Source organism: Ixodes scapularis, unplaced genomic scaffold (assembly GCF_016920785.2).
Source record: "Ixodes scapularis isolate PalLabHiFi unplaced genomic scaffold, ASM1692078v2 PGA_scaffold5__190_contigs__length_132052651, whole genome shotgun sequence".
NCBI lineage: Eukaryota > Metazoa > Arthropoda > Arachnida > Ixodida > Ixodidae > Ixodes > Ixodes scapularis.
In genome coordinates this window covers 91,330,089-91,351,134 of record NW_024609880.1, presented here as the reverse complement: position 1 = coordinate 91,351,134, position 21,046 = coordinate 91,330,089, and the positions used below count along the sequence as shown (strand labels likewise).

At 41.4% G+C, this 21,046-nt stretch overlaps 1 protein-coding gene and 1 non-coding gene across 2 annotated transcripts; one reads left to right on the top strand and one right to left on the bottom strand.

Moving 5' to 3' along the window:
* The first annotated feature begins 237 nt into the window (after positions 1–237).
* On the top strand, positions 238–309 carry Trnag-ucc. Its single transcript has one exon. It is a non-coding gene; the product is annotated as a tRNA-Gly (tRNA).
* A 4,517-nt stretch (positions 310–4,826) lies between these two features.
* Positions 4,827–20,802, bottom strand: LOC115325570. The gene is made up of 6 exons (XM_029986308.4): positions 20,698–20,802; positions 20,415–20,563; positions 18,464–18,531; positions 13,585–13,668; positions 9,968–10,087; positions 4,827–4,945 (listed from the first exon to the last, which is right to left on the bottom strand). Exons 1-6 carry the CDS (start codon positions 20,800–20,802, stop codon positions 4,827–4,829), a joined length of 645 nt encoding a protein of 214 aa, XP_029842168.2.
* Positions 20,803–21,046: the final 244 nt, after the last annotated feature.

The following is a 21,046-nucleotide window of genomic DNA, read 5'->3' as shown; positions in this document are numbered from 1 at the left end:
GTGTATAATCTCAAGATACATTGAAGAAAGTTGCGCTTTGTTTTTTTGTATTGTTTTTGGATATGATAAAGCAGTTACGGTCAAAATGATATGTAAGTTTCGATTTAACCGCTGCTAACAAGTAGCTTGATGTTAAAAAAAAAAAAAAAAAAAAAGACGAAACTATGCAGCGCCCTAAAAGCGAAATAATCATCGGGGAGTGCTCTTCACGTAATAAAACTAGTTGTGTAGGTACCTGCGTCGGTGGTATAGTGGTTAGCATAGCTGCCTTCCAAGCAGTTGACCCGAGTTCGATTCCCGGCCGACGCAACTTTTTTTTTTTTTATTGTTATTATTTTCCACTATGGTTCAAAAATATTTGTAATTTGTTATTCACAACCGCTTTGTTTTTATACACTCAATTTTCTATATATTTGTTGCAGTTCAGAGACACTGCTATTGGACAACATTCATATTGTATTCTAGACATTTTAATTGGTAATAACTGATGTCATCGCACCCAGGGAACCATAAGGGTAGCAGGTGCAGTGCGGATTTTAAAAAGTCATTTAATTTAAATAATTTATTTTCAGCTTAAACCCAAATGTCAATAACGTTTTAAAAATCACCAGAGTCAAAATTAGCAACCATCTTGTATTTTTATGTCGTTGCACCCATCATTTTCCCTTCAAACTGATAATCCATCGTAATTTTAAAAGATGTTAATCTCATCGGTGCTTTCTTATATTGTTGTCCCACAATACGGACGTTAACAACATCAGGACTTGTACACGGTTCTTACTAACACAAAATGAGCATTCATATTATTGGGGGCACCTTGGTGAATTCGTGTAGTTTGACACAATTTATCTTAATTACATTTTATATCAAACTGAAGCTATTTGTATATTTTATTTTTAGGTTGATTTTTCACAACACCAAGGTGATTACTGTCTTTCAGGATTGAATGCATTGCCCTCCTCCCTACACATCATGTAACGCCTAGCTAAGCGATCGACGCCTGTGAGCTAAAGAAGTTAAATGAAAAGACAAGTGCCAGCTGATTTTTTTAGTTGTCTACACGTGAGCCTTTGTACCTTAACCTTTCTACATAAGGTTGTTTGTCTTGTTGTTTTATTTCTGAAACTTTCAAACTACTTTCAAAGTGTCGATACATTTAAGTGCTGTGCAAAGCCAAGACGGCTGTTGGACCCGCCATCTGATTACGCCAAGAAAACCGGCCTGGAGAGAAGGAGATGATCAGTAAATACAGCGCCAAAAAAAAAAGAAGGAGATATCACGTTTAGTTCCGATACCTTCCGATTTTCGAAGGACGCCTGCGTGAAAAGAGTGGAGATGGTGAAAGGCTTTTAGCGCGCTCGGGATCTCGGACGCGTGAATTCCGACAAGGTCCGGCTTGTGGATGCGTTCGAACCAAAATCGGCTCTCGAAACGTCCACCTCACGGATTTTTTTTTTGCCGAGATTGGGCCTTTTCCATACTTTTTGGCTCTAGTATTTCCTATTTATATTGTTTTCTCTACATCTCTTTTGTCCTTTTTTGTTTATTGATTATCACTATCTTCACTTTTTTATTTTTCTTTAAGAGCATTAAAACGGGAGTTGAGATTAGCGCTAGTAGCGTCTTTGTGTATTTATCCTTGCGTGTCATTCGCGCTGTTTATTGTTCACGATGCTTATACAACTAGACCACCTTAATAGTTTCGTATACAAAAACTTAACGCAAACACCTAAAGTGCATCAAAAACCTAAAACATCGCTATATTTATCATCGGTTGTAGGGCCGTTTTTAAAAAAGAAAACCGCTAATAACCTTGATAGAATATTGTCCCGTCTAAACTTTGTTTTAAACTTTGCTCATCTTTAAGGTTTTGAAATCGTCCAAACAAAATTTTAGTACTCCTGTTTATGCAAGTTCTTTACGAGCCCGTTTTACCGTGAGTGTCCTATAAACTACAGAATAACATTGCCAAAAACTAGAAGGGAACGAATTGTTAAAGCATAAAAAAATAAACAGGATATTTTTTAAAGTTTTTTTAAGCTTAACATACTTGTTCAAAAAAGAGCCGTGAAAGCTACACACTCCTGTGGTTCGTGCAAGTGCGTCAAATGGTCAGGGGGACATAATGCAGAGGGCTAATCGTAACAATTAGTCGGCTCATTGTATAATTTGATAATTACATCTTTAAATAGAGAAAATAGACATAATGTTCCAATAAGAAACTTGCTGAGCGCGATCGAAATTCACTAAATCAACTGTTTTTAGAAAGACGTAAGGCTGGAACAGCATTTTCCGGCGTCCTGAAAAAACGCGAAGTTTGGACGCGTTTCTATGTTTCGTCGCTTCTTATCGGAGCGCATTTTGCGCCAGCGGTGCTGCCCCAAGGTGATCGGGGCAAAGCCACCGCAACGCCTCCCTCGTGAGATGGAGGGGAACTATCGCGCACCTGTGTTGCGCGTCTCAGCCACTGGGGAGCAGGACCGCGGGCGCAGAGATGCGCTCCGATAATCAACCGAAGCCTAGAAACGCGTCCAAAGTCAGCGTTTTTACTGAACACCGCAAAACACTGTCCCTGCCTTATACCTTTCTAAGAAGAGCTGATTCAGTAGTTTTCGCTGACGCACGACGAGGTTTTATTTGAAAACATAGGTGTATTTTCACAAATGAAAAATTTTATTAACAAATTTTACCTAATTAGCCGACTGATCGTTACGACGAGCTCCCTATGCTATGTTCTCCCTGGCCTTATAACTTACCCGCACAAACCGTGTGAGTGTAGCTTTCACCGTCTCTCTCTTTCTCTCTCTTTCTATTTATATATATATATGTATATATATATATATATATATATATATATACCTGGTGTTTTTGCGATGACTTTCAAAAATCATAAACATTATAGGCGTTTGAGAAAAAAAGAAACTGACTTCGGGAACAAACTACCAGCCACAGCGGACGTCAGAAGTTTCAAAAAACAGACTAATTAGTCAGCAAATTAATTACAATTTGGTAATTACCTTTTTAATTAGTGGGAAAAGCCACATGGTTCCATTTAGAAAGTTGATGAGCGTTATCGAAAACCACTAAACCAGTCATTTTCAGAAAGACTTCGAGCGCGTGATAAGAGCAGTAGCGCACTGAAATTACCACTCTTGGAGCAGGTACAAGGAAAGCGGTTGCGGTAAGCGCCCGCGCGATTTTTCCGCCTCTTATCTAGCCCCAGCCTTGTACCTGCTCCACGAGTGATAACTTTAGTGCGCTACTACTCTTATCACGCGCTCAAAGTCTTTCTGAAAATGACTGATTTAGTGGTTTTCGAAAACGCTCAGTAACTTTCCAATTGGAACTATATGTCTATTTCCACTAATTAATAAGCTAATTACCAAATTTTAATTATTATCTGGCTAAGTATTCTGTTTTCGGCGCTTCCTGACGTCCGCCGTGACTGGTAGTTTGTTCTCGAAAACAGTTTCTTTTTTTCTCAAACACCCTGATGTTTAGGATTTTTGAAAGTCTTCGCAAAAACACCCGCTATATATACTATCGCATTAGAAGCGAGTATAGAAGCTTTTCCATCTTATTCCGAACGTACTGAACATATAAATGACAAAATAGGGAGAGGAGTCTACTTGTTCCTGTGTTCGGGGCTGTTTTATACAAAAATGCATGTGAATGAAAGTAAGAGCTGAATATTGTACATCATCACGTTTAGAAAGTTGTCAAATGTTGCATAATTAATAGCATATTTAAGTTCAGAAAACAACTCAGAGCATACATAAAGTTTTGGCATGCACATGCGCAATTACTCTTTCTCAGAACGATATGAAAACAGACTAGGTTGAGGTGTAATGCAGGATAGCTGCAGCATCGTCACTACGACTGTCATTGTACTGCGAGTGCAGAGCCCAGTAGACAAGACAGGTGTTTGAGCACCCAAAGTTTATTGAACACTTGTACACTAAAATATATACGCATCAACAAGGAACGCTTGGACCGAGAGGGAAAGAGGTGCTACTGCCACTAGAGACACTAAATGGTGAGGAAGGTCGAAAGAAGAAAAGGAGAACTGAGAGAAAGAGAGAGTTCTGAGATGGTCACGGATGTAACACAGCAGAGAAAGTATACAAAAACTAACTAGTGTTCAAAAAAGACTTAAAAAGTTTTAAACAACTAGTACCAGTTATTTTCTCAGTAAAGGTCTTTATTTTGGAATGGTTTAAACTTGAAACCTTGCTGAGCATAATGCTCACAGCAATCTTCAACATTAAATATTCCATTTGATTCGGAGATCAATTATCAAAGGAATGTCAGAATAAGGATACAAACTTTCCAGGTTCGAATGAGAATTTTATGTTATACAATAAACGCAATCGTGGGTAAGGACTAAGGCTATCTAGGAGAAATTTATGTAGTTACTATGGCAAGAAAGTCTGATGACTCCGAGTATATTTTTATAAGCCTCTCATTCCAAGCTTGTCCCCCATAACATGGCCGTATTTGTTCGATCATATGATAGCCTTGTGAGGATCGTTCCTTTTGATCTAGATGTGACAAGTGTTCGCTCTCACGATGCATATTCTAACAAGATACTCGACTACATTAATAATTTTATTCGTATGCCCCGCCCCCCCCCCAAGTTTGAATTTTTATATGGAGATTTGAGGCTTCAACATAACATTCTAAACAGAAGTGCTTGCTGAACCCAGCTCATGTCAATTTTTTTTGTAGAACTATTGCACCACTCTAGGAACATGTTGATGCCCAATTTAAAGTCAGTCTGAGTTTCCGAAACCGCTAGGTGAGCCAAACTATGACAAAGAAAAACTTCAACGGAGACATTTTTGTACGAGAGGGACCAGCATGGTTATCAGAATAACGCATGCTGTGCTAGGAGAAGTGTCTTCTGCAGGAGAGTTGAATCCAGGGTCCTCAGCAGGCTTCAAACCTTATTTGAGAGAAATAATTGAAGCAAAATGTTTCGTTAGACAAGAAACACGGACATCAACTACTGGATCAACTGCGCTCAATATTTTGTAGTTTAAATAAAGGTTCTGCAGTAATACTCCGTTTCAACAAAGCTCGGCTGACAGTAGATACTAACAGCGCTACAAGAAATAGTGAGGCTCTACGTTGCAAATATAGGGGTCGTGATTTAATTTATTGTTAGGTGCTATAAAAGAGATTGCTGTAAAGTACTGAGCAAGTCCCAATTTCAAAGTTACGGATAATCTTCAAAAACTGTAGGGGCGGGGGGGTATTTTAAGGTTCGAGAGCAAAAATGCAGAAGCAGCACAAAATAGACTAGACTGCACCGGTTAGCATCTTTGCGTGCGTGCGAAGTCTTCTTTGTGTATGCCGATGAGCTTGTAAATGTGGTTTACGAGGGGAAAAATGACGGTTATCTCAATATACCTTTCCAGCACTTATCACCCGGGAGAAATATGCTGAGTCACCAAGCTCTGAACGCACGCGCAGAGTCTGATATACCGACAACAGAGCCACGGCGCATGCTCAGAGAGCGTTCCACAACCCAGCAAACAAAGATGGCAGCGCGCAGAAAGCGCTTTTTGGGAAGGTCTACACACTCCTCTTCACATTAAGTCCGACCGCAGCGAACACTACGGTCCACCGGAGCCAATCAAGCAGCGCAAAGAGTGTGAGATGAACTCAAGTTTGTCTGCTTCTTGCACAGGGGTTGCGGTGATGTCAGAACGTTGAGCTCCAATTGGCAGATTGAAAAGAAATAGAGGGTAGACCTCAAGACATCTAGCATTCAGGTTTATACCTACTATCCTTCCAATCAAAGCCAATCAGAGCTCGGTGTCGTTCAGACGTCATCTCAACTCCCGCGCAAAAAGCAGACGACTTGCTCTCCGCATTGTCATGACACTCGCTGTCTTTGTGGGTGTTTCCCATATTCAGCTAAACCAATGACGTGCCAGAAAAAAGCGCGTGATCGGAGCGCATTTACCGTCTATGATTGGTTTAGACGGTGAAGCGAACGCATGAGGACGACGGGGGCCATGACGATGCACTTTTCGCGCTGCCTGGTTCACCCCATCCGACTGTTGCGTTGGCTGCGCTCGGACTTAATGGGAAGCGGAGTATACATGAACACAGTGTCTATGCAAGCAGACCCGCTTTGCCTACACCGGGTATGGGCCGCGTAGTGCTTAGAAACCAAATTCGTTAGGAGTGAAGCGTTTGCGCATGCGCAGTACCGACAGCAGCGCCACCGCAGTGACCTGACGTCAGGGAATTGAGTTGGTCTATAGTCAGTGTGCTAAGCTAACACTTGCTAACGTTTCCAAAAAGAAGGGGGGAGGCGCGATTGCGATGTGAGCGAAATTCTCGGTATCTTAGGGTCGGCCGACCCAATAAATCTTTTTTTATTATTATAGTTTATCAGAACTAATGCTTTCCTGTCGCCTCAGGGAGCAGCCAGGCTGTCTTAATGCATGTTCTTTCGGTTCTTTCTTTGTTACGTTGCTTTTGCACAAGCTTTGTCAACTTGGGCTCTACGGGTTTCTCTCAGTGACGAACAAAATACTCCATAAAAGTATTTAAGTTAAGTTACTAAATACCTTGTTCATAAAGTATTTCCAACACTACTCATGTTACTTTCATTGTGAAGTATCTTGAGTAGGGTACAAATACTTAGAAATGTAATTCAATTACTTTTGAAGATATCTCCGTATTGCGTATTTTTATAGACATCAGTGAAAAAACATTATGATACGTTGCGCAAATCTGGTTTACCAGAATGGCTTATTAGCACGTAAAAACAAAAAAAAAGGCAAAAAAAATTGTAGGGCTATTTTATACAGTCCAACTATAAGGAGCAGGATATTACTGATACATGTTACAAAACATTTCTGGAGGAAAAAAAAGGTCGCTTTAGTTATAATGACAGCGCTGAAAATCACGGCATGCTGCGCGCCTTAGACACATCGTTTCACTACAATCCATAATCCCTATATGTGGACTTTACAACACGCGAACGTGGTATACAGGCATAATTAAAAACGAAATAGCCCAAAGACGAGGACAAACTAAAACGTAACCAAGAGGACACAGTGCTGACTCTCAACTGAAGATTTATTCATGTTAACATCCAGTATAAATAGCAAACATACTACACCCCATAAATTAATAAAAAACACAAAAAATGCATATCACGGGTTTCATACATCACCGTCTCTGATTTGCCCTCCTCGCTCCTTGGAGTGAGGAGGGAAAACTAGGGACGTTTTTGTATTGAACACGTGTAATGAATTTTTTTGTTTTTCCATGATTTATTTGCTATGGCCTGTACGTTATTTATACTGGATGATAACATAAATAAATCTTCCGTAGAGAGCCAGCGCTGTGTCCTGTTGGTTACCTTTTACTTTGTCCTCGTCCTTAGGCTGTTTGGTATTTAATTATATCTGCATGCAAAATAGCACAAACTTCTACATTAATCAACTATATTGCGATACAAAAATGACTGAATGGATAACAAAGAGAGCCCACATAATAGCAACGGCACTGGTGGCACCTTCTTCAAGTACGTCGCGTTCAGAAAGGCGCTCCGTGTTGCGGAAAACTTTGTTAGCATTGTGAGAGGTCATGCTGCTCGTAGTTCGTTTCCTGTCTTGTTCTCTGCTTATCAATGTTCACTTAGAGACAATATTCACAAAAGCAATAAACGCCAAACCCCCCCCCCCCCCCCCCCCAAAAAAAAACAAATCTACGTTTTGCTGTAGTGGCGTTAAATATACAACCAGGAAAAAAAGTATGTTTTCCCCTCCACTTTTCATATTCTTCTATTTGCTATTTTCTTGACACTGAAGTTCGCATAGTTGTCGTGAGTCGCTTCCCGTTCTGAGTTCCGCCTCAGTGTGACAATTTTTACCTCCGTAAAACCATTCCTTTTGTTTGAGCATCTTTTGGGGAAAACTCTAAGAAACAAAAGGCGCATTTGAAAAGGCGAGGGGAAACCTTCATTGAACGAACTTTGGGGTGAAATATTAGTCAAAATCGGCACAAAATGTTTTCACGAGATCAATCTAAGTCACCGTAGCCTATTGGAGCTAGTAGCAGGATTTAATTGCTGGAAAGAATGTTCACGTTTGCTCGTGGCATGCGCACGCCATTTCATACAGAAAAACTAGGAAAATGAAGGAATGTTAAAAATGTATTTGAAATAATTGAGTACAAAATACACTGAAATGTAGCTAAAACACAGTATGAAAAACTCTCCACCAAATGTGCTTTCAAGATACCTAGATACTTCAAAAAGTATTTGAAATACAGTATCTTGGGTAGTGCATTTGAGACAGGCACAATTCTGGTTTTCTCTGAAAAAGACGAATACACCTTGCTTTTCACGTAGGTTTCAGTTCCGTTCAACCGCATACTCCGACACCAAAATCGACTTTGAGCAATTTAAGCTCGGGAATTTAGACCAATGGTTCGTAAGAACGTCTTGGCATAATTTATTAATGCACATTCGCGAGACCTATTGATGATATCGCAGGTATGTAAATACTCTTTAAAACAATACAAATTTGTACGTGGACGTTGCTTTTCTTTACTATGGTTAATTCAGATTTAGAACTATCGATATGGCATATCCTGCGGTGTTAGCGTGCACATTTTAAAAAGAACAGCCTAAGTCTCGTTGGATTCGACGGCATTCCCCAGTAGCAGTAGTTTGGTCATGCCATACATCTATGAGAGAGATTCGCAAGATATTGTTACATATGGATTGCATGACATTGCTGCGCCAGTTCTGGCGCGTTACACATAACTCAGTGGCATACAAGTTCGTTCAAATGGTTGATCAAACCATTAGATTCACAAGCTAGAAGTTTTATTTGACAGCCTGTCTAGCTACTAATTTCCTGAGCTTTTCCTGCCCCTTAGTACATTTTTCTTGAAGCAGAAGTATTATTTTGGAATATCTGAGCCTCCCATTTAGGTATGACTAAGCGGTAAACATACTTTTTTTAGTGCATTTTGATTTACGTTTTTACTGATTTATTAATTTATGCTGAGACTGTGGGGGGCGGGGGGGGGGGGGGGGGGGCAGGGCCTGTCGCCAATCGGTCAGAGAAATACGCATTGACGAAATTGAAACGTTTAAAAACTAGTGGCACAATTCATATTAGTAGAGAGCTATCTTATATTTTAATTATTTTTCTTTTTTTGTTATTCCCCCTTTATAACATGAGAGGCATTTCGTTCTTCACTTTTGTATTTATTAGATAATAATTTCTTATATGAGGTGCACTGCCAGCATACATCAAGGTTTTAATGGATGTAATGCGCCTGTCTAAACACATTACCTCTAATTTCTAAACCAGGATCTCCTGACAACAGAAAATTTAAATTTCTTGGGAGCTCAGGGGAGATTTCGGTTTGGTTGTGGATTTATAATCCTCGAATTTCGGGTACATCTACAGGTAGACTTTTGCGGCGTGGTATTTTTTGTTGGAAAGAAATACTTCTGTCAACAAATTTAAGGAGTGATTACAGATTTTCACAATTGTTAGTGCTCCACTAAAGCCTCGGACATAATTCCTTAGGGTTCTGACATCACGCTTCATTAAAACCATTACGCTGATATAAGAACACGCCGATATCCAGCGCTGGCGTACTACAGTATACTGCAATGGCTTCGCCCGCATGCATACGTCCGATTTATAACAATTACGTGAATATTGTAGACCACTTGTATGGTTACGATATAAAACTATAATGTTGATATTACCCCTCGCCATCTAGAGGTGTTTCATAAAACAATTTGCGTATATGGCGATATCAATATTATGATTCCATCATCCAAATGTTTAACAGGACCCTCATAATGCTTCTCAAGAGCTCGTGCTCATGTCACCATGCGGGAGTCATTTTGGCATTCCTGGAGAGCCCTTCAAGAATTAATATAAGGAGGGCGATCATTATAAGGAGTATCACCAACCTAAGCACTTGTCAAAATCGCTGCCGTTGTAGAGGCGATTTCCGCAGAGTCGTGGAAGAAAATCGACACAATTGTCGATGTCAGCGTCACTCGCATCTCTGTTTACGTAAACGGAGCAATCTGAAACAAATAGCGAGAGAGTCGTGAGTTTTTATTTTTTGTTTTTTTTTAGCTGCAAAACACGAAAAGTGTTTCATAGCGCCTGGACAATCCAATGTCAATTTGATGTATAAAAGTTATCCTTAGCACTTTATGAAGATAGCCTATACTCATCGTGCATCAAAGAGGCTACCGCGGGATGGGAACATTTGAGGCTCAACAATAGATAATGAAATGCTTCACTACACTCCCTTTGATCTCCATTAGGCTATGGTATTTATGTGAAAAAATTGGTAATCAGAAATGTAGTCTTTATGTTTATCCTTCATCTCACAAATGACAGCATTGAAGGGAAATGCACAGGCGCATGGATGTAGCTCAGCGAAAGGCCTCACTTGTAAGAGAACTCGTACAAAGTTTCAAAAGCCCCGTTATGGCGTTCGTGCGTTTGTCACAAGTGCACATGTTTATAACATGGAAATAGATTGGCCTATCTGTAAAGTTCATGACGGCCTGGTTGAATGATTACATCAGAAACATTTGGGTGTTAAGCAAAATTGCGTTCTCCACCTTAAATCACGCGTTACTGCGGCGCAGGCGCTGCTCGCTACACAGAAAGCAGGTACCACGCTAGTTTCATTCCCACTCAGCTGTTCACATTCAATAGAGAGATTGACGGACGCTTACGAATGAACCCTGTTAATCGGGCGGCGGCTTGAGACACCAAGTTGCTATACGCCGCCGTAACAACTATACCCCGCGTCAATGTAGCCTGGCAGACGGCGAAAGTTACGGTTCCGGCGAGCCAATCAGTGCATCGGAAGGAGACACGTGGCTGAGCTCTATCTCACTAGTAGCGCGTAACGCTGTCGAAACCATGGGCGGGAGAGAGGGACGCCGGTTTTGTACGAATTTTGAAATGACAGGATAATCTCTGAGGGAGGCAGAAGGGATCGCCTGGGGACACACATAGGGTTAGAGGTTGGTTGCTCCTTCCGCTATTTACCGTTTTATCTACTCCGCAGGTTAGGCACTCGCCACCGGTACCTTTGGTAAGAGCTGTTACGTGCATCGCATCCGTCGTCCTATTGACTCGGAGGGCCGTAGCGTTCGCTCTTTGCCAAGTTATGGAAAAAAAAGCATAGGCTGCTACTACACGAATTCTGAGGGGAGTAGAGGCGACGACCGTTTTAGCTCTGCTAAATTATTGTGGATAATATTGGCGTGTCCGTCGCATACACACTGCACTCACTGACAGCTTTGGTAAAGCAACGCATGGCGAGTTCCTAGCGTCTTATCATCACCCAGCAATTGATGAGATAAGGCATCAGCCGCAAAGGGCGGCGATGAACTAATGGCGAAGCAAAAGGCCTGATTACGATAGACCTCGCACCGCGTTAAAAAAAAACAAAAAACACTGCAATAAAAAAAGCTTTTAATAAAAGGGCTTAGATAGAACACGTACTTCTTTTCGTAATTATGCCACGAAAAAAAAAAATTGCGCGATATTTACGCTGTTTGACGCTATTTAGGTGGAGGTCACGGTGGATTCTAAGCCTTGATCACAAATCAGTTGCTCCGCCCATTACTTCTGGATTGGTTTGGCTGTTCGACCGAACACACTAACAAGCCTGTTATCTCCCCTTCCCGACATGCGGCGCGTCTAGTCTGGTGTCTGACAACGCCTGTTAGTTCTGCAAGGAGACGCGTGGCAGCCTCCTTCATCGTCTGCTCTTTCACCACCGTCAATCGTCTTCCGCCATGCCCGAAGGGCGCGGATATGAACGCTGCCTGCCGGAGTCCGTTTTCGCCTTCGTCCGTCTGCTATTCCGCCCCGTCTAAAAACTCTTACAACGCTCGCAAGACTCGATCATGAAAGCGGCGTTCTAGTGTTTCATCATGCCCGGACGACGGTTCATTACAAGTGTCTGTCGGCGTCTGTCGATGTCCAATAAAAGGCGACCGAGAGGACTAGAAAAAAAAAAAGCGACAAAATAAATATGCAGTCGTTACAGCTTTTATGTTCTTGTTTGTTTGTTTTTGTTTCTTTTTTTTGTCAAAGAGCGTCATAAGCCGAGAGAGCGTCATGGCGCACAATTAAAACGTGACGTAAAATTATTCCAGTTGGCACGCCAGGTGCACTGCAAAACTTGAGAGCTACTTTCCTTTCGAAGTAAAATGACAGGAACATACCTGGACTAACTTGTGGCGAGCCGAATGCACCATTGCCTAAAGCCAAATGGCTAGCAAGTTCTCACCTGTGTAGGTATCTTCTCGGTATTAAACCCAGGGTTGCAATCGAGATGGTTGTAAAATTCACAAAGCAGCGGGGCCGCTTTTATGGAAACCAACATCTTTATTCAGTATCAACACGTCCAAAGAAAGAAATCAAGCCAGATCGATCAAAATAGGTGACGTGGGACGTTAAGCCAATTCCGCTACAGAAACAAGCATGCACGCAGCGCGTCCGAAGGTGCGGACTTGCGACAGCTGTTTGCTGCGAACCATGTCCGTTAATAAGATCGTCCTGTAAAACCTTCTGTAAACTCAAAATGACTCGGACATTCGGCCCGTTCAGCACTCCGCAGATGCCAGCAGCCACGTTAGTTAACGTTTCAAAGCAAAGCGGGAGAAGCGGTCTCCAGTCTCGGAATACATTTGAAAACATTGATTACACTATCTTTAATTATTGCTTCTCAGACATAAAACTATACTCAACTAAAATACTATTAGGTCACGGAGATACGAATTTACCACCAACCTTTCACACGTCAATCATCTCTCCAACCAATGAGAGATGTAAGCACCTTGTAATCAAGGGGCGGTCTTAGGGGGCTGCGACCTCCACGTTCTGAACCTCAATTACGTCTTGTAGCGTAAATATTGCTCGAACGAAATTTATTTTTAGGGGTACTTTTCTCTTAAATATACGTGTCCATTTATAAAGAAATATATTTTCATAACAGTGTCCCTTTAAAGTGTAGAGACAATGAGCGTGTTTTTATTTCCTGAAATCAGATGGTTAAACAAATTTAAAAAAAAAGGGAGAACGTTTCATATTTCTAAGAAGCTATGGGATGCTGCAAACGATTCATTCAACTTCATCTTAGAAACCATCGTGCTTTTTTGTTTTCTGTTTCGTTGTTTTCTTTGTCTTTTTTTGCATTCGTCTTTATTACAGCCCTTATCATTCAACCTGCATTTTCTGTAAATACTAAACTGTTCCAAACCGTTGCAGTCTGGGGTTCGCCGGTCTACATTCAAGCTTTAAAGGTTCCATATGAAGTTGTGCTTCGCTTCAACGGCACCCTTTATATTCTTTAGAAAATGTTAATACTAAAACTTTCTGTGTCTCCTTGTTTTATAAAGATAGTCTGTAACCTTGACATGCTTGTTCATGCTTGAGAGGGTTAAACAAAGATGTTATTTTAAAGACGCATCTTTTTGCGCTAGTGAATTGGGTGCTACACGAGACTCCTTTTGAGAAACGTTGTATTCCCATAGTTTCAAATACTTACAAGAGGTATTCTCATTTCCCCGAAATATGCCGCACTTTCCGGGTACGCTGTATATGAGCGTCATGTTATATGTGGCGTCAGTATCTGCAAAGAGTACACAGATTATGTTGAACGCACAGTCTGCTCTTGGACATAATGCGTGATGAATATTTTATATACTCTTTCACAATTCTCTGCGCGGCCACAATCAACCATTTTCAAGAGGAGTTCTGCGCGAGCACAGTACTCTTCTTGAAAAACGCTTCCTCATGTAGCGATGAAACGTCAAACTACAGTTGACGTTCGCAAGGGCAGTGCATCACCTGTGCTATTGCCGTGGCGAGCCAGAGAAAGTAAATTTTTCACTTAATTTTGGCATTTGGTTCGGGCCGCTTGGCGGATGTTGAGAGTTCGGCGACGCATTGTTTATTTCGACGGTGAAAAAAGCCCTGTAAATCGGGGAAGGGGGGGGGGGGGGGGGGGTCAAGCTGTTATTACAGAGAGGACGCGAAGCGTCATATACTCCAAATAAATTTTCTTTTGTTACGCCGCGACGATGGCGCTTCAAACAAGCTTCCGGTATGGCGTTTGCACAAAAACACCCAAGTGAGGTGGTCATGGCTATGCGTCGTTTTGAGAGAAACAAGCAGGAGCCTGCCTTTTGATCAAAATGCCGCAGAATTGGTTTTTCTATGACGGCTACGAAAGAGCTGGCAGTGTATCTAGATCAGTTTTCAAGTGTTTTCTGCTTGCCCGACCCGTTGGAGAGCCTTGATAGGCGCCGTAAAAAGCAGTGTTGCGGATTTGCCACTCCTGAATTGGAATGATTCAGGCATTCCGCAATTTCGCGAGCCTGGTATGGAATGGGAATGGAATGGCGGCAGCGCGGGGGGAATGCAATGGGAATGGAATTAGACGTCTTTTGCTCGGAATGGAGTGGAATGAAATGGTCTCGGTTCTTAGGCAAGCTGTGTTGATTTTCATTTAGGGGCTACGGGCTGATGGCACAATTTATTTTTTAGGGCATGGTAAGTAGCTCTTGAAAGAGCATCATTGCACTGGAGGTGTTCGATGGCTTGATGTCTCACTGGTGTATGCTCTGTTGAGTATTGAAATGGCGCGCCCTCAGTGAAGCAACCATAACTGAATAGTTGTAGACGGACAATGTGTCTTTCCTGGCGCCGCGAGATGCGACAAAGCGGCTGTTGTAATCATGCGCGATTAGCATGCAGCTGTAACTCAGGATGTCGAACCGAACCGAAAACCGGAGCAAAGCCGATATTCTTAACTGAGCCGGAACACGACTCTAACCGAAATCAAACATTGGATTTTGAACCCGAACCGGAACGGAACCGTAATCTCATCTGGCGGTTACCGATTCATTGGAAACGGTACGGCGTAATAAAATGTGAGCCGCGCCTTCTTGCGGGGGGCGGCGCGAAGTCAATTAAATAGTCGCGAAGGTGGCGTCAGCGGCTTAGTTTTGACTAAACAAAGGGCAGCGACGACGTGGCGGCAGCTCAATAATAATGCGGCCAATAAGTATATTCCAAGTCTATGTACAGCACAAATTGGCGTTGGCAAGTGGGAGTGGAGGCGTACACTTGTATATTTGGTATCAGCTTACGATGAATCGCAAAGGAGGCAACGAGCAATCGGAGCCAATCCATAGCTCGGAGGGCGTCACGTGTTCTTCCGGTTGGGCAGAGCGACGCGGGGCGCGCGAAGTCACGAGACAAGCTTCGAACTACGGATTGGCTTGTGTAGCTCGTAGCGTCCATCGCGGTGCATCATAAGGTGAGAAACGGAGTATGTCTGGCGATGCCGAAAGCATGGTGGCCCAGAGGCTAAATAAATATCTTGTTAGTGTGTGCGCGCCCGCATGTCAGTGTGTGTGTTCTTTCTTGGCTACTAAGCAATATTCCTGAAGGAAGAAAGAAGCAAACATAAACGTGAAAATAAACACAGAAAGTTGACGGCTGTTGGCGATTTTGTTCCGCGGTGGCTAAATCTGTAGGCGCGACAATGCGAAGCCGCGACGAGCGCGACACTGCGGTGCCGGTCGCCAAGACGCCAGTCGCACAGAGCCCTGGACGCTGTTTGAAGTAATTGTGTGTGTGCGTGCGTGTGTGTGTGCGCGCGTGTGTGCGTGCGTGCGCGCGTGCGTGTGTGTGTATGTATGTGTGCGTGCGCGTGTGTGCGTGTGTGTGTGTGTGTGTTTTTTAGAAACAGCGAGTCGCCCGTTGTATTTTGTGTCCGTTTTTGTTTTAATAGTTTTTTAATGGGCCTTCGTTGTATTTCTCCTCTTCAACTCAGTCGTTCGAGCAAATCATTCGGGCGTGCAGTGTGGGTAGTTTGCCGTTTCGAACCGGATGAGCATCGTACCGATGTGCGGTCGTGTATCAGTACTGCGTGATATCGGTTAAAGACTCCACACTAGCAGTCGTACTAAACTGGATAAATTTCTCATCTACACCGGGTTGCAATGCTACCATACTTTTGCAGACTACACTCCTGCTGTTTAAACAAGTAAGGACTACTTCGATTGTTTTGTGGGCAGTTTGCGAGTACGGTGCGTGTTACCGCCACGCTGTCACAGTGCGTCCTGGATGATTGAGTTCACATGTGAGTAGTTTAATAAAGCTTGGACTTCGGTTTGGGCTAGTTGGTTGTACATTGATAGATATGCTGCGCTGCGAAGTTCTACAGAGCAAACGCGTGACCAAAAATCGAAAGGAAAAGGATGAATTTACATTGAGATGAGGAGTTGTTAGTCTGCGCCCATTCGTGTTCGTTGTGTTTCTCCTCATCTGAATGTGAACTCATCCTTTTCCCTTCAATTTTTGGTCACGCGTTTGTTCTGTGGAACTTCGCAGCGCAGCACGTCTATCAATGAGTAGTTTACCTTGTTATTGTTTTCAAGTGCCTGTATCACTCAGTTTTCATTGAAGGGTGTTCGAGTTAATACTTCAAGATCACAAAATAAAATTAAGCATGTATTTGTTTTGCTGTCCTTGTTTCCGCAGCACGGGTTCTGATGACCTAATTTTTCAATACAGATTACACTAAGTAATCCTTTCGTCTTCTTAATGACTGGGAGTTTTCGGCCTTTTGTTTCAAAAGGTTTAAACTGGTTTGCGCTTGATGAAACCGGTAACCAAACAGTTATTTCAAACAAATCACTAAACCAGAACCGAACCGAAACAGAACTCAATGCTACTAAACCCGAACCGGAATAATATTCAGTCCGACTCCCCGCTTTTAACCCATGTTTACGTTTACGTTTTAAGGCAGGTTTACATAATATACTGCTACACTCCCTTGTGCTGGCCCCGTATACCGATTGCACTTTGAAAAGCGGTTTTCTGTTCTTGCCGCAGTGCACGTGGAGATTTGGGACAGGTGTACGCGGCGTCGCATCTAACAGCGCACTAGCGGAGCTGTTGTGCAAGTATTCCTAACAGAAAGCAAGGTAGCTTCTTCTTGCGCCACACACGAACTAGGCATTTTTAAGGTTTTATCAAACAAACAACACGCTAACCATGTATCTGTTATGATTATAAGGTCCGTTTGTGAAGAAAATGGTTGGTTTTATTTGTTGGCTTCTGTTGCGACTCGCAAGCCTTCTACGCTTGTTAGCGCTATCGATGTCTGCAGTGACACGAAGTGCCACGAAGTGATTTGTGCGACCACCCTTCGGCGTAGTCAAATGAATGATTGGAGGAAGCTTTTTCATACTTTTCAGTCGTCTCCGCGTTTGATAACGTCAGCAGCTTTATGCAGATTTTTTCCAGCAACACAGTGTGGCTGTTAATTGCCATTTTTTCACGTTCAGGAATTAAAGGAACGGAGGTGGAGTTCAACCATTCCTGGAGTGGGAAGGGGCCTAATGTTTTTATTCCGAGGAGTTGAATAAAATGGAATTGTTGGAAGCTCTAATTCCCCATAATGGAATTGTGTGGAATTAAGGGGTGCATATTCCGCAAGACTGGTAAAAATGAAAAGCACCGTCGGAATTTCCTGCGCTCGAAGCACTTTGGAACGAGTGAATTCACGGAGACTTCCTGTCCTAAGATGCTTTTGTATTGTTGGAACATGGACGTGGGAGCACCATCAAACTCCTGCGTTGCGTGCGGGTTTACAACGAAAGCACTAGTATTTGTCACGGATTACAACACAAGGCCTCCACCACATCAGGTCATTATATATAGCCACCTTAGACTGTGTGGGATCCGACATGTCTATCACGGTTTTCCACCTAGCACACCGGTTCTTGGCCAATCAAAAAGTAACGGAACGTTTTTTTCTTTTTTTAATTTTTTTTTATTTATAGTTGCCATTGTTGACTCTCTATAACAGCGCTTTGACGAAAACATTGTGGAGGCGTAGTACGTGAGTCTCTCTCCTAGCAACATAGCTCTGTAGCTCAATTTCTGGTCGGACGATGCTCTGAGAACGCAACATAAGACTTCCGAATGCGACTTAAAAGGCTTACTCTCTTTATCTGATGATTCATAAGTTAGACTTATTTTAGAAAGTCGGAATTACACATAGGATGGCATAATATTATCATGGTGTTAATGAGACTTTAACCATTGTTTATGTACATTTACAAAATTGAAATATAACAGGACTAAACTCTTAACCGGCGATCCTTTTGTTTTTATGTACAATATTTGCTTTAGGAAAATTATGCGATATTAAACTTGAATCATCACGACAAAGCAATTCCGTATCTAAGAAAGGTTCTAAATTCTTTTGGTGTTTTGTTTCGAAGCAGCCCAATAGAGTGCGCAAGAAAGTACAGCAGAATTTCGCAGCGCCACATCTTGAACTTCTCGACACTGACACAGGTCACAAAATGAATAAATTTGTTCGTATTAATAGAAATTTAACTTACTGTTTCCTTCGAACACCAATACTTGGTCCGGTTGAGACTGCACTTCAATGGTTTGGTTCTTTGTTTCTCTGCATATTCAAACAAAAAATGAATAATAAAACAATTAGTGTTTTTTACCGTCGTGTAAGGTCAATGAATTAGTAAGGCAAAGAGTCAATAGGTCAGTAAATTCTTCAAACAGGACTAAGAAAAAAAACACGCACCTTTGAAGGATAAAGAGAAACATACTTCCTATAAACATTCATAGTCAACCCTTCATGCTCAAACAGGAGATTAAGAAAGCCAGTAGTTGAAAACCGAACCCAACATGGAATCTACAAATGTAACATTGTTGTATGCAAGTGCCTATTGAAGTTAAGATCGAGTTATTAAGATCTTAGTAATTTCAAGTATGACCCCAATGACAAACATTGTTTCACAATTGTTTTTTAATCTTGAAACTTGCTTCTTGTAGTAAGCAGTTTTCTAAATGTTTATTAAGTCAGGCAAATGTAACCCGTAATGCCATGAGCGCTTTAGAGCAGAATAACACGTCGTTTTAAAAATTGAGATTCCTTATAGCGTGGACATTGGTTTGAAAATTTACTTTTTCACACTTACAGTCAAAACGCAAGGTGCAGACACATAGTGGAAGCCCCTGCTGATCAGGATGGAAATTTGTCTTTTTTTTTAAATTAAGTAGATCAGATTGTTTTTTTTTTGTTGAATTCAGATGTATTCGATTTAAATCAGTTTAATTTGATTGAAATCACTGTAGATAGGAAATGGTCACTCTTTATCTTTACACGTATTTCGAAACATGGCACATTGATTGATCAATCCGTCCGATTACTGATAAGAATGCGAAATAAATAATTACTGTAAATATAAGGTACAGTTTAACCAATAACTTTTTATAGTTAACCCCGCCATACTAAAAAAATCTGGTTGATTTTTTATTTATCTAAAAGCTTCCTTTGTTTTTTTTTTCATTTTCCAATTTTCCTTAAACTAAACCATTAATTTTTTTGTTTCTTTTTTTCGCGTTCTGATTTGATTGCAATATAGCTTTACTAGGCTGACGAACAAACTGGAAGAAAGAAAGCTCAGTGCTCCGATTTTCTTAAAAGAGAACTGCTGTCTACTCGTGTTCAACCCGATTGAAATATTTCTCGCTGGATGATTCTTCGTTATTCACACAAAACAAATGCACATATAAAACGCATCAATAATAAGTAAACATTAAATAATAATTATATTTGGGATTACCGCACTTTTGCGAGAAAGATTTGATTAAAATCATCATAGTAAAACTGGCCTGACATAAACCACAATTTATATCACGATTTAAATCGTCTTGATCTTTATTCAACTTTCTTCTGATGAAATCTTCTTTGATTGGACATTATTTTTTCAAGCAATTTTTGTAACTCTAGTTTGGGGCTACCTTTTGCTGACACAATTAAACGCCCAATGGAGCTCGGCAACAAAGAAGAACACACTGAAGAACAGATTGTAGGAAGAAATGTGCTATCAGAACGTTTAGTTGGTAATGATTTGCAATTTTCACGTTGCGAAAAAAAATTTACATATTAATAAATATTTTAGTTAAGAGGTTCAACGTTGAGGCTGTTTTAAATGAATAAGTGCAGCTGTTTCCATGTAAACGATAGTGTCAGGAAGTCGGCTGCAACCAACTAGACCGAAACGAAATTTAACGAAATAGTGAAAATCTCATTTATTGTGCAGAACACCGGCGAATTTTAACTCTCCAATACCCTCGGTAGTTTGAGCCTCCCGCAATCAACATTCGTCAAAGCGCTTCGTCACTTCATGCACCATCTGATAAAGTGGGGTATCGAAGTATTCCAGAATGCGTAAGTGACAAATAGAACCGGATATATGCGAAAACAAATATCATTAATTTAGACGGAAGATCTATGCAACGCACAGAACATTGAGAAGTACTTACGCTTGCTTTCTGCCAACTTTTCTGAAAGTTACGTTGTACGTGGCTACTTTCAAGTCGTTTTGCATCTCAATTTGCGAAAACGCTGTACACGTTAGACCGATATCTTGTGATGTGAACTTGATATAGCCCTCCTTAAAGCTGTTGAAGAACTGAAAAAGAGAAACAACATGATATATATATATATATAGAGAGAGAGAGAGGGAGAGAGAGAGAGATATATATAAATCCTTCAAGTTCAATCTTTTTTTCTTAAATGATTGGTACGCTAAATTTATGCAATTACCTTCGAAGCGTCGAAACCATCGAGAGCTGAGCAGTCAGTGGAAATGACCGGAGAGACGCAAAATATTAGAAGAAAAACTTTCGTTGTAATACCACGAGACATCATGTTGAACGAAAGAGTGGTCCTGTCAAGGAGCTGCAACTTAAAGGTACCACGCTAAGACAGACTCGCTGTATAGAAGCGCCCTTCAGGACCGCGGAGAGAATTGCTACCTCTACCTCTGGTATAGGAAACGTGGATGGAAATTGCGCTTTTTTTTTTTGTCCCACATGTGTTAAAGATTGCGGTTCAGCGAGGAAAGTGTACGGTTTGCAATAAAACGAGCCTAGCAACAACAGCGTAGCGGTCG